Below are 13,165 nucleotides of genomic sequence, written 5' to 3'. Positions count from 1 at the left end.
CTCGGGAGCCTGTCACAGGGTCCCTGCTCTCAAAGCCCCCATCAGCCAGCAAAACCCAGAGCTCAGGGGAGGGGGATGCAGAGAGGTCTTCCTAAAAAGAGAGACACATTTTGCCAATAGAGTCTGACCTGACTCAGTCCTGCCTTTTCCTCCTCAACAGAAAACCACACCCTGAGGTAGCTCAGAGCTGGAGGCAGCACTGCAGGAGGGGTCTCAGCTGAGCGGAGCAGAGGGGCAGAACCCCCCTGCCCTGCTGCCCACTCTGTGGGATGAGCCCAGGACACGGGGGGTTGTGGGCTGTGAGCTCCCATTGCTGGCTCCCATCCTGCTTTTCATCCCCCACTATCCCCATGGCCTTGGATGCAGGGCTGCTCCCCATCCCTTCAGCCCCGAGCCTGGCCCTTGAGATCTGGGGGCATTTGACACCCACTGGCTCCTTTGATCCCCTTTCCCATCCCTCCCAGAGCACAGGGGAGGTCCAGGTGCTCCAGGGGCTGCCCCGTGTGCCCCTTGCCTGTCCCAGCCCCCAGCAGGGACATTCCATGATGCCCCAACCTGCACTGCTCAGGATGCACATGGAGGGGGTGAAGGGGATCTTGTGTGCAGAGACCCCCAGGAGCCCCCTGAGCCTCTCTGCTCATGGCAGGGGAGCGGCCAGAGAGGCACCGGGTGTGCAGGGGCTGGAGAAGGAGGGGACAGGGACACGGGAACGCAGGCACGGAGATGGGAACACACCCATGGAGATGGAAACACACCCATGGAGATGGGAACACACCCATGGAGATGGGAACACAGACATGGAGATGGGAACACAGACATGGAGATGGGAACACACCCATGGAGATGGAAACACACACATGGAGATGGGAACACACACATGGAGATGGGAACACACACATGGAGATGGGAACACACACACACAAGATCAAGGAGAGTGGCTTTGCTGAAGGGATTTATTGATCATACAGGGGAAATGGCCCTGGGCTCTGAGGGAAATCAGGGGGTTCTTCCAGGGATGATCATCTCCTCATGCCACTGGAGGGGGACAGGGCACGGGTGTCACCACCAGTCCTGAAAGACAGAGCCCCAAACGTCACCCCCAAAGTCCACTGCAACATGAGAGGGGCCTTGTCCTGACCCCTATCCCTGCAGGCACTGCTCACCTCAGCCATCCAGGGATGCAGCCACGCGTTTCTCACCAACAAGACCCAGCACCTTCTCAACCACAGGGGGCTGGGGACAAAGACAGGCTCAGAGACACCCTGGGTGCAGTGGGATGTATTGGGAGCCTGGGGGAAGAAATGGGATCCTTGGGAAGGTGCACTGGGGTATACTGGGGCAGACTGGGATGGATTGGGAGTGTCATGGCCATGTGAGGGGAGGACCCGACTCAGGCAGAACTCCTGGTACCCACCTGAGCCGTCTTCAGGATCCCAACGTCCACTAAATGCAGCTGGAGAGAGACCAGGAGCCCTGGCTGGTCACTGGGATGTCCCCGGTGCCAGCGAGGGATGGGGGGACCAAAGTGTCCCCCAGTTCCCAGACTGGATGCCCTCCAGTCCCCCCGGCCCACTCACCTCCCGCAGTTCATTTTGGGTTCCTGCCAAGAGTGCCTGGGCAAGGAGAGCAAAGGGTTAAGCAGGATTGGCCCCTGTGGGGCTGGGGGAGGGACACGGGTGTCCCCAGCCCCCCCAGCCCAGGGCTGCCCCCGTCTGAGGGGGAAAATCCCTTCTGCTCCCCCTGCTCCCACTGCACCCAGTTTCACCTCCAACCCCTGTGCCTGCAGGGCCCAGGGTGGGGATGGAGACAAGGAGAGCCAGGGGAATTCAGGGCCTGCAGGGAGGGTGGGGGGAGTAGGAGGGGACCCAAAGATGCTGAACTGGGGGGAACTGGGGAGCCCATGGGACTGGGATTGGGGTGTTGAAGGGGCCCTGTGTGGGATGCAGGGGAGGGGAAAGGAATTCAAGTGTAGGGACATGGGGACTGCAAGGGAGAGGCTTGGTGGGGACAGGAGGAGGAGGATGGAGGAGGACAAAAATGAGGGGACTTGGAGATGGTTGGGAGTGGAGAGGGAGGCAAGGAATGGTCTTGGGAGGTACCAGGGCAGTGGCCTGGGTGAAAGGCAAAGGTCTGGAAAGAAAAGCTTTGGGAATGATCAGTGGGAGGATGTTTGGGGACCCTGGGTAGGACACAGAGCAGATCCTGGGGAGGAGATGCCTGAGGGGACCAAAAAGGATGGGATGGGAGGCCCAAGGGGTGGGATTTGGGAGCACCATTGAAAGAAACAGGTGGGGGCCCTCCCAGCAATTGACAGTGGACCTCCCTTGTCAGGGATTGCTGAATGGCTTCCTGCTGTTGCATCTTTCATTTCTTATCCAAAATCACCCAAATAGTTTTCAAACAGTGCCTGCCAGTGGAGCTTGAAGGCACTCGTTCCATCAAAGCCATACCTGTAATTCAGAGGCATAAATAGAGAATGTAGATTTGTCTCTTAAGGTGCTCTCTCATTTGTACTAGAGGTCAATTAGCATCATGTAAAACATGATCATTAAAATTGAAAACTCTTACCCTTCTATTTCCCTTTGAAAAATAATTCTGCTCTTAAAACTCTCACTTCTGTTTGATTGTTTAAAATCAAAATGAATGTGTGTACTAGTGGACACAGACAGGGCTCCCTCACAGAGAAGCCCATGAAGTATGGGCTGGATGAGCAGACAGCAGGCTGGTTGAAATCTGCTGGCCGGGGTGGTGATCAGGAGTGCAACATCCAGCTGGAGGCCAGTGATCAGCAATTCCTGGTGAACATCTTCATTGATGATCTGGATGATGGGATATAGTGCTCAAGTTTAATGGAGCTGATGAGTTTACATTCCGACTGCAAGGAACATGTTTTCACATCTGAAGCAGGGGATGGGAAATCAGAGACTCACTGTGAACACCAAATGATTTCCAGAGCCTTTCCAGAGCATTTCATTCCAATCTGGGAATTTTGGATTAAAAAATCACGGTGCTCCTCCATTACTCTGGAAAGGGACCCTGGTCTGTTGGGAGTGAGGACATTGCTGAATCTGAAAGCTGGAGAAGACAACAAGAAATGTGTGACCCTCCAGAGGATGAAAGCCCTGGATGAAGTTGTCAAGAAGTTCAGACCCAATGCCTTTCGAGTTTTACGGTTGTGTCTTAACATTTCTTGTAGTTTTTCCCTTGTTTGTCCCCTGAAAGTTTGATGAAAAATCCCCTTGATGTCTGTATCCTTAGACCCCGCTCCCCGATTGGCCAAAGTTTGCTGCATTGCAGTATTTCCTTTTTTGGCCACCCTTTCCCTAAAATGGATAAACCCTACCCCTTTTTCCCTTATCTAGTTACACTTTGCATGCTGGGGTCCCATCTGGGGTGCCAAGAAGAGCTGTGCTTTGGTACCAATTACCTCTGAAGCTGCTCGTGTGCCTTCATAGGCTGCTAAGATTTCCTTCTCCTCAGGGGTGGAATTGGCCTCAGAACCTCTGTGGCTTCGGCTCCAGAAACCCAGTGGTCGCCCTCACGTCTCACCAGGCACCTTTGGCCAGAGGCTCCAGGAGGGACCTTTATCTCCAGCTGCAGAGTAGAGCACATTCTTTACCTCTGGTCCTGTCCTGACTGGTCCAAGAGCCACGGCATGTGCAATCTCTTGCTTGATCTGCCTGAAAGCTTGTTGTTGTTCAGGACCCCACTGGAAATTGTTCTTTTTACGGGTCACAAAGTAAAGAGGGCTCACCATCTGGCTGTACTCTGGGATGGGCATCCTCCAGAAGCCAATGGCTCCCAGAAAACCTTGGGTTTCTTTCTTGTTTGTGGGTGGAGCCATGGCTACAATCTTGTTGATGACGTCTGTTGGTATCTGGTGTCGTCCATTTGCCATTTCAGCCCTAGGAACTGGATCTCTTGGGCAGGGCCCTTGACCTTACACTTCTTGATGGCAAAACAGGCCTCGAGGAGAATCTGGATGATCTTCTGTCCTTTCTCGAAAACTTCTTCTGCTGTGTCCCCCCACACAATGATGTCATGGATGTACTGGATGGATGGATGGGGGTCAATCTCGGTTCCTCCGATACTGTTGCCTGTGTACAGTTGTCGTGGCCGTTGGCACTTCTTGTCCCCAAAGCTCCAGCGATTCCTTTCGTACAACAAGGGGACCAATGCAGCACCACCTCTCCAATTTTAAGTAGCATTTTCGCTGCCTTCACCACTAGGATCATTGTCGTTGAACAATGCAGGGATGGGTTAGAGCTGATCTTGGAGTCCTTGCTACCAAACCTTGAAGGCCACCATTAAGGAAACTGGCTACTAGGCCGTGGATGCCGAAATTAAGGAAAGGAAGCAATTTGTTCCATCCATCTGAACGGTCCCTTACAGGATGTCCTAGGACAGGCACAAAACCAGCAAGAATCAGGAAAAAATTAGTAAAAAGGCCATTGTTATTATTTTTCTTTCTCCTTGTTCCTAAACAAAGCTATGTTTAGATAAACAAAATCCTTCTTGGCAGCTCTCCCAGGAGTGTCCCAAAACAATGGTGGATGCTGACAAAACAAACCTGCTCTTGGCAGCTTTCCCAGACAATGTTCCCACAACAAAACCAAAGGAACCAAAACAATCCCACTTCTGACACCAAAACCATCTGTAGCTGGTTGGAGTTGGCTTCCTGCCAAACCCCACAGGCTACAGAAGATTACTACGTGTAAATTTAGGGTAGAACTTAGGTGGGAGGTTCCTGTGCCACAGAGCTCTTGCCCACAGTTTCTCTTGGAAAAGAATGGAGTTCCACAGCTCATTGCTTCCATTTCAATCTTTTTGGCCTTTGACCACTCTGGAAAATCTGTACCAACCTGATGAGCAGAAGCCTTGGGCTTTACCACAGGTGTCTGGGTGGTGTTCTGAGAGCCAGACTTCTGCTCAGTCCCAAACTGATGCCAAGATGTCCCAGGCCAGGTGAATCCAGAAGTGGACTTGCAGCCAGAACTCCGCTGACAGCGCTGCTTGGGACCGCAGATCTGCTTCTGTGGCGCTCCAAAAAGAGCTTGGTGTTGGCCACTGCAAGTCTCTCAGTAGCTCTGAAACATTCCCAAGCACACACAGAGTCATCTTTGGCAGGAAGGCTTTCGCAAAGTTACCCTCCACAGCCTTGGCTACTACTCGACTTCTAAAAGCCAAGGGCATGAAGAGCGTCCAAAACAAGCACATCCTTTGATCTGAGCTTGTTCACAGGGCCTGTTTCTAAGAAATCACACCAAGTGCAAGGAGCAGCCAGTGTCACCTCCAGAAGAACTCTGGCCTACCCTGACCTTCTCAAGGAAAGCTCAACCCTCAGACCCGCTGCCAAAACAGAAGCCAAGAAAGAGCCGCCTTATTTTGGATTCACAGAATCCAACTCTCTTCTCCCAGAGGCCTCTCCTTATTCAAACAGGAAAGGGCACAAGATTCATCTTCTCTGTCACCCACGGCATGAGGAGAGGAGAGACTGGCAAAAAGACTGCCTGCTAAAACAACCTCAACTTGAAAAGACACCAATAATGCCAGAGTGGTGCTGCTGTGGGGTTACTGCTGGAACTCTAAAGAGAAAGGAAGACAGGTCTGAGGACGGGAAGCGTCTTAAGGAACTTTCCCCACAAAGATGCCACGTTCTGCTTTCACACCTGACGCTGGCCAGATGTAGAAAAGGGATTTCCAAGGAAAATGCAGGAGGAAAGAGGAGTCTGTTCTTACCAGTCCAAAAAAGCAGGGACTTACCTTTCCAGTTTCTTGGCGAGGCTTTTTCTGGTTTTGGCTTCCACCAGATACAGCTCTTTGTACTTGTCCACTTCTGCCTGGGTGGATTCTTTTGGAAAAGGTCTTTCTGCTTGGTTGCTTTTTGTCCTTCCCAGTGCACGTTCCAGATCTCTAATTCTGTCTTCTAATTGTTTTTTCAGTGAGTCCACATGACTGGCTCTGATTTCTTCTAAGGTGTCCTGGTGGGCTGCCTGTGCCTGAAGGAGACAGTGCACCTTCAACCACCACAAGAAAAAGAGAGCTCTGCCCAGCACAAAATTGCACACACCCACTTTCAAGGGCCCAGCCTTACTCAGAGAGGTGGCTCTGCCTCCTCACTCCCAGCAGCAACCAAGGCAGAACCCAGGAGCTGCCAGGGCAAACAATTCTTTGCAGTGGGAAAGAAGCCCAAATGAGCACTCTGCTTCAAAGCTACTAATGAAGAGACACTGGGTCTGTAGGACAGGGCATTTCCAAAAGGATTCTTCAAAGACAAGAAGAGCTTCCACCTCCACCTCCACCCCCTCCCTGCCATCCCTGGAATTTCAGTGACTCCTTTTCTGAGCACCTTCCCCCCTACAAGGACAAAGCAGCACCTGTAGGTCTGGCCATGACAGCTGCAAGTTGCCAAACCCATTCAAGGATGAGCAGTGAGAAGCAGAGCAGCGCACAGAGATCCCCCCAAGCACTGCAAAGTGGGAATCTGCCTTGGGCAGCCTTTGGATTCAGGGACCTGCCGCCACATTCCACACCCATGACAGCACTCCTGCCCAACCAGATTGCCTTCTGCCACTGCCTTCAGCAAAGACAGAAGCTAACCCACAGAATACAGGAGAAAAGAAAAAGACCAAAACCATGGCCACAAGAGAAGTTTACGTAGCACCTGTGGACACTGGGGAGAAATTCACTTACTTGCAAAAACTCATTGACTTCCTGGAGTTTTTGTCTTATTTCCTGGTCTGCTTGTTCTTCCACCTCTCTTTTGCACTGTTCGAGTTGGCTGCGATCCACCACGTTGGTCTCCAAATGATGGTGGAGTTTTGCCAGCTCTTCTTGCAGCTGGCATTTGTCCATGGCCAGGTTCTCGCACTCCCCACGCAGGGCAGACAGCTCTTCTTGCAAAGCCTGATTTTTGGCCTCCAGCTGCGTGCACTGTTCACGTTCCCTGTCCAACTGCTGGGAAAGTTCAGCAACCTGCAGACAGAAAATAAAAAAAGGAGCTCAGTGTGGTGTAAAGGAGGTGAATTCTGGGAAAACCCCAAAAGAGGGTGGCCAGGGAGACTTTATTCATCATCTGCTGGCTCAGGACTAGACACAAAGTGCAACCAGGCTTTTCTTTTCCAGCAAGAACAGCTTTCCCATCATTTGCCGTAGAATTCCTCAGCTTCCCAGGCTTTTGGAGTTCCTCATGCAAAAATGCTCCACGCTTCTGGACTCCAAAGGAATGACTGCAAAGGCAGGAAGCCATTCTACAGGGATGCCTTCAAACCCAAGCGTGGCTCTGACAGACGCCGCTTTAGCAACGGATCCGAGTGACGAGCGGAGAAGGGATCAGAGGTTCTGTGCCACTGCTGCACAGGCAGAGCAGCCTCAACAGCACTGCTGGGAACAGTCCTTCTGGCTCCCCGCCACAGGATGGGCTGAAACAGCTCCCCGTGAGCAAGAAGGGACAGATTTTCCCCTGGGAGGCCCCTGTCCTCCTCGTGCCCTGGGCAGCAACAACACTGAGGAGAAAAGCCAAACCTCAAGTGCCTCCTGCTCAGCTCGTGCCTGAGACAGGGCTCAGGGGCCGATGGTGCCCTGCCAGTGACAGTGCTGTTCCTCCCCTCTCTGCCAGGGCAGCAATTCATCTGGCACACCCAGAGGACGCTGTCACAGCCTCCCTCCAGCTGCAGCCAGGCCTGAGCTGGGCCCCACTGCTCTCAGCCCATGCACGTGATGTCCTGCCAGGACGGCAGACCTGCCCATCCCTCAGGCCCAGCCGGGGGATCTGCACTCTTGGCTGACCCCGCTCACTCTCACTGGACCTGTTCTGCTCTTCTTGCTCAGGGCCTGTGGGACGGCTCCCTGGCCCCTCAGCTCACGCACCCTGCCAGGCTGGCTGCCACTCCTGGCTTGCCCCTCCTCTGCAGGACAGCCTGGCCTCCATCAGCCCTTACACCTACTGCTTTGCCCTCAACATTTGCATCTTTCCCCAGAAGGAGAACTACCTCTGGATTAGTTCAAGTCATCTCCCACTGGAACAGCAGGAGGAGCATTAAGAAAAGCCCATCACATCCAAAATGCAGCCAAGGGAATAAAAACATCCACATGACAAGAAATAGAGGGAAAGCATCTCCCAGCTTTCAAAAGAAGGAACACCACAACCAAAGAGCACCACCCAGAGCACAGCTCACCTCTCTTTGGAATCCATCGACTTCCTTGACCTTTTCAGAATATCTCTTCTTCATTTCTTCCAGCTGGGACTGACTTCCTTTCTCTTCATTAACCCGGAGTTTCCTCCTCTCTATCCTCAGAAGCTTTTCCAGCCTGCACAGCAAATTAGTCAAGAAAACCATGAAACACAGGAAGAACCAGCCTTTCCCCCACGGTCTCACAGAAACAGCACAGACAGCATCCAAGCCTAGAATGGCTTGGCTTGGCAGGGACCTTAAAGATCATCCAGTTCCAAGCCTCCTGCTCTGGGCAGAGACACCTTCCACCAGACCAGCTTGTTCACAACCCCATCCAACCTGGCCTTGAACACTTCCAGCCATGGGGCATCCACAGCTTCTCTGGGCAACCGGTTGCAGTTCCTCACCACCCTCACAGCAACCAATTTCTTCCCAGGATCAAATCTAAACCTACTCTCTTTCCATTTGAAGCCATTCCCCCTTGTCCTCTCACTACCTGCTCTTTTAAATGCACTCTCTTCATCCTTCTTGTAGGCTCCCTTCACACCCCAAAAGGCCACAATTAGGTCACCCCAAAGCCTTCCCTTTTCCAGGCTGAAGGGTTGCAATTGTCCCAGCCTTTCCTCCTAGCAGAGGTGCTCCATCTTTCCAAGCACCTTGGTGGCCTCCTCTGGACTCAGTCCAACAGCTGGAGGTCCTTGCTGTGCTGAGGAGCCCAGAGCTGGATGCAGCCCTCCAGCTGGGCTCTCCCAAGGGCAGAGCAGAGAGGCAGAATGCCCTCCCTCCACCCGCTGGCCACGCTGCCTTGGACGCAGCCCAGGACACAATTGGCTCTCTGGGCTGCGAGCGCACATCGCCGGCTCACGTCCGGCCTCTCCTCCAGCCCAAGGGCTTCTCGGCAGGGCTGCTCTGCCCCTCTTCATCCCCCAGCCTGCACTGATACAGGGGCTGCCCTGAGCCACGGCCAGCAGCTTGCACTGGCTCTTGGTAAACCATCAGCAGATTGCCATGGGCCCACTTCTCCAGCTGGTCCAGGGCCCTCTGGATGGCATCAGCTGTGTCAAACACACCCCTCAGCTTGGTGGCAGCTGCAAATTTGCTGAGGGCGCATTCCAGCCCTTCCTCTGGATCATTAGTGAAGACATTAAAGAACACTGGGCCCAGTCCAGACCCCTGAGGGACACCACTCGGCACTGATGGCCCTCAGCACTCTGAGCCATTGATCACCACCTCTGCATGGCACTGTTCACCCAATTTCTTATCCATCTAACAGTCCACACATCCAGTCTGTCTCTCTCCACTTTGGAGAGAAGGATGTTGTGGGGGACTGTGTCAAAGGCTTCCCAGAATGACAGGGAGATGACATGGGTAGCCCTTGTCCACTGAGGCAGTCACTCCATCTTAGAAGGTCACCAGGTCGGTCAAGCAGGACTTGCCCTTGGCGAAGCTGTGCTGCTGCTTCCAATCACCTCCCTGTCATCCACGTGCCTTGACAGAGCTTCTAGAAGGATCTTTTCCATCACCTCCCCAGGCACAGAAGGCAGGCTGACAGGTTGGCAGTTCCCAGGGCCCTCCTTTCTACCCCATTCAAAGATGGGCACAGTGGGGTTCCCTTTTTCCCCTCACCTGGGACTTCCCCTGACTGCCACGACTTTTCAAATATCAAGGAGAGGGTCTTGGCAACTCCATCAGACCCTGGTGGCCAATGGAGGGCAATAATGCTGGCCAGATGGAGAAGATGGATTCCCAAGGAAAATGCAGGAAGAAAAAGGACTCTCTCATTACCTCTCTAAACAAGCAAGGACTTACCTTTCCAGTTTCTTGGCAAGGCATCTTCTGGTTTTCACTTCCTCCATATACAGCTCTTTGTACATTTCCATCCCTCCCTGTGCTGCTTCTTTACGAGAAGCACTCTCTTGTTGGGTGTTTTTGATCCTCTCCAATTCACTTTCCAGATCTCTAATCCTTTTTTCCAACTGGATTCTCATGGAAACACAATGACTGTCTTCAATTTGTCCTAGTGGGGCCTGGTGGGCTGCCTGTGCCTGAAGGAGACAGTGCACCTTCAACCACCACAAGAAAAAGAGAGCTCTGCCCAGCACAAAATTGCACACACCCAGTTCCAAGGGCCCAGCCTTACTCAGAGAGGCGGCTCTGCCTCCTCACTCCCAGCAGCAATCAAGGCACAACCCAGGAGCTACCAGGGCAAACAATTCTTTTCACTGGCAAAGAAGCCCAAATGAGCACTCTGCTTCAAAGCTCCTAATGAAGAGCCTGTGGACACTGGGGAGAAATTCACTTACGTGCAAAACGAGGCTGACCTCTTGTAGCTTTGCACTTCTTTCCTGGTCAGCTCCTTCTGCCACCTCTCCTGTACACTGTTCTCTTTGGCTGCCATCCAGCACCAAAGTCTCCAAATGGTGGTGGAGTTTTGTCACCTCTTCTTGCAGCTGACATTTGCTCTTCTCCAGTTGTTCACACTTCCCAAGCAGAGTGAACAGCTCTTCTTGCAAAGCCTGGTTTAGGGCCTCGAGCTGCATGCCTGTTCCAGGCTCCATGTCCAGCTGCTGGGAAAGTTCACCACCCTGGACACAGAAAAAAAAAAGAAAGGGAAACTTAGCATGGTCTAAAGGCAGTGAATTCTGGGAAAACCTCTCAAGGGGGTGGCCATGGCAACTGTATTTATCATCTACTGGAAACCAGCCTAGAAAACACTTGAAAGATTCCCCCACAGAAAGAAGAAACTTTACACCTACTTAAGAATTTGGGAGACACTTCTGGCAGCAATACTTCTGGGTCCCTTGGAGCTCATGATGAAACTCCTCATTTAGAATCTAAGAATTCCTCCAGTGTCCAGCACACCAAATACCCTCAGGGCTTTTGTAGCAGCTGGGGAAAGGACCAGGCTGCTTTCTGAGCAGCCTCTGCTGAGGAGAAGGCAGAAACTGAGCTCCCCAGGCTCTCCAGGAAAACTTCATCAGACAATTGCCCCACAGAAATAGGCAACTAGGCTCAAGAGTCACAGAAAGGGAAATTTAGGACCAGCTTACTGAGGCAGAGGCTTGCAGGGCTCTCGGAAGGGCTTCAACGCTCTCTCTTGGCTGCTGGACAGTGCCTTCCAATCTGCTGTTCTCACTTGCAAAGCTTAAGAAGAAATACAGCTCTTATTACCAGAAAGTCCAATGCCAGACAAACTGTGCTAAGGAACAGAAGCCACAGCAGAAGTGTCCTTCAAAATCCCACTGACTCTCCCCTGTTTCCACCCAATCCCCCAAAGCCACAGACCCCTCGCTTCACTGGGTTACTCTCTTACTGTTGCGCGTCTTCTTCCAGGAGGTCCTGCAGTTCCTGGGAGGAAGTTATTGCCTCTCTTTTCTTGGCATCCAAGGCAGTCTTCAAGTCAGGAACACAATGCTCAGACTGAAGATGCTTTTCTTCCTCCTCCTGCAGCTGTAAAACCACGGGAAGAATCCACAGTTGTCAGGGGAGCTTTTACAGAGAGGAGCCAGCTGCTGCTGAAGAACTCAGGTGCTGCATGTCTGTGTGCATCCCCTCTGCCCAAAGAACTGCAATCCATTCAAGTCCCTTCAAAGCTTCACTTCTACTCCCCAATGAACACAATGAACACTGGTTTGTCCGTTTTCAGGATGGATAGGAAGCAACAGGCACCCCCAGGTTTCTCCCTGTGGGGACAGGCTTTCCATACCTCCGCGTCAGCCCTGTCCAGCTCCTCCTGCAAGCGCAGATTATCTTCCTCCAGGTGAGCCTCGTGGCTTCCAGGAACCACAAGAGCAGTCCTAAAGCATGCAAAATTTCATCGGAAACATGTCTGATCCTGCATCAGTTTTCCCCTGCTTGCTCCCAAAACAGCTCTTCCCCCCTTTCCTACAAGCTCCGGGAAAGCAAAGCCAAGTCCATGGAAGCATTGGAGAATTGCTCTTCCAAGGGGCCTCCCTAAAGCAGCCTCAACTACCAGCTCAGGCCATGCTGTTCAGGGCTCCTTGCACTGCTCTTCAAAGTCCCCCCAGATGCAGCTGCACAAACTCCCAGGGCAAGCCCTTCGACCCCCTGACCATCTCCATGGCAGGAAGTTTTCTCCTTCTGTGCTCGGAGCCCCTCGTGTCCCCTGGGACAGTGTTGCTTCTCTTTCCCCCAACGCTTCCCTTCAGAGCACTTCACGCCCCAACTCTGCCGTGCCTTAAACCTCCCTGGCCTGCAGAGCAGCCACGCTGCTGAGCTACTGGCAAGTTTCCCCGGGGCTCTGGCTCTGGGTGTGGGGAGGGCACCACAGACAAGGCTTTCTTGCAGACCTCAGCGGGCAAAGGACGAGAGCCCCTGAGGTACGAGAGCAGCCAAGGGCAGACCTGCATTTACCAGTCCCACGGGGAACTGCTTCCACGGGGCTGCTCCTTCTTTTTCCCAGCTCATTGCCACGCCCCTCGTCTGGGTCACACTTGCAGACTACCCAGAACACCCGGGGGCTGTTTTGACAAAGCCCTCACCTTTCCCCCTGGCCTTGAGCAGGCCTGTCAGCTGCTTTGTTCACAAGGCACTCCAGAATCTCCTCGTGCTGTTGCAAGGCTGCAAGTTTCAAGGGGGTAAATCCCCACTAAAAGGAGAAAGAATCCCCATTAGAAAGACACAGACAAGCTCTGCAGCTGTTGGAAAGAGCAGCTTTAGCCACGTGCCAAGGTTACCTGGTTCTGAGCATCACTGTTGGCATGATGCTCCAGTAACAGCCCTGCTACAGCTGTGTTTTTAGAGAGCACAGCCAGGTGAAGGGCAGTGTTGCCCTCAGCGTCTGCCAGATTGGGGTCGGCACCGTGTTCCAGCAGAACAGCAACACATTCTTCCTGCTCCTGCTGGACTGCCTGGCAACAACACACCAAAAGGGAAAGGCTTCCAACTTTTCATCCCCCTCTGTCACAACTCCCTCAGCTCCTGAGTGCTGCCATAGAAGACCATCTTCAAAGATCAGCTAACAGAGGCTG

At 52.9% G+C, this 13,165-nt stretch overlaps 1 protein-coding gene and 3 long non-coding RNA genes across 4 annotated transcripts; all 4 read right to left on the bottom strand.

Annotated features, from left to right (window-relative positions):
- Positions 1-944: 944 nt before the first annotated feature.
- LOC135405861 (uncharacterized) lies at positions 945-2,030 on the bottom strand. The gene is made up of 3 exons (XR_010426046.1): positions 1,415-2,030; positions 1,164-1,233; positions 945-1,071 (listed from the first exon to the last, which is right to left on the bottom strand). It is a non-coding gene; the product is annotated as an uncharacterized LOC135405861 (long non-coding RNA).
- Positions 2,031-2,367: 337 nt separating this feature from the next.
- On the bottom strand, positions 2,368-3,047 carry LOC135405868 (uncharacterized). The gene is made up of 3 exons (XR_010426055.1): positions 2,931-3,047; positions 2,569-2,819; positions 2,368-2,450 (listed from the first exon to the last, which is right to left on the bottom strand). It is a non-coding gene; the product is annotated as an uncharacterized LOC135405868 (long non-coding RNA).
- A 1,820-nt stretch (positions 3,048-4,867) lies between these two features.
- Positions 4,868-10,054, bottom strand: LOC135404835 (ankyrin repeat domain-containing protein 26-like). Its single transcript, XM_064639568.1, has 5 exons — positions 9,984-10,054; positions 8,178-8,310; positions 6,694-6,975; positions 5,764-5,999; positions 4,868-5,087 (listed from the first exon to the last, which is right to left on the bottom strand). Exons 1-5 carry the CDS (start codon positions 10,052-10,054, stop codon positions 4,886-4,888), a joined length of 924 nt encoding a protein of 307 aa, XP_064495638.1. The 3' UTR covers positions 4,868-4,885.
- Positions 10,055-11,298: 1,244 nt separating this feature from the next.
- On the bottom strand, positions 11,299-12,961 carry LOC135405867 (uncharacterized). Its single transcript, XR_010426054.1, has 5 exons — positions 12,872-12,961; positions 12,677-12,783; positions 11,881-11,971; positions 11,488-11,624; positions 11,299-11,318 (listed from the first exon to the last, which is right to left on the bottom strand). It is a non-coding gene; the product is annotated as an uncharacterized LOC135405867 (long non-coding RNA).
- Positions 12,962-13,165: the final 204 nt, after the last annotated feature.

This window comes from Pseudopipra pipra, chromosome W (assembly GCF_036250125.1).
Source record: "Pseudopipra pipra isolate bDixPip1 chromosome W, bDixPip1.hap1, whole genome shotgun sequence".
In the NCBI taxonomy this organism is placed as follows: Eukaryota; Metazoa; Chordata; class Aves; order Passeriformes; family Pipridae; genus Pseudopipra; species Pseudopipra pipra.
Note: the sequence above shows the minus strand (reverse complement) of the source record. Positions and strands in the feature narration are given on the sequence as shown.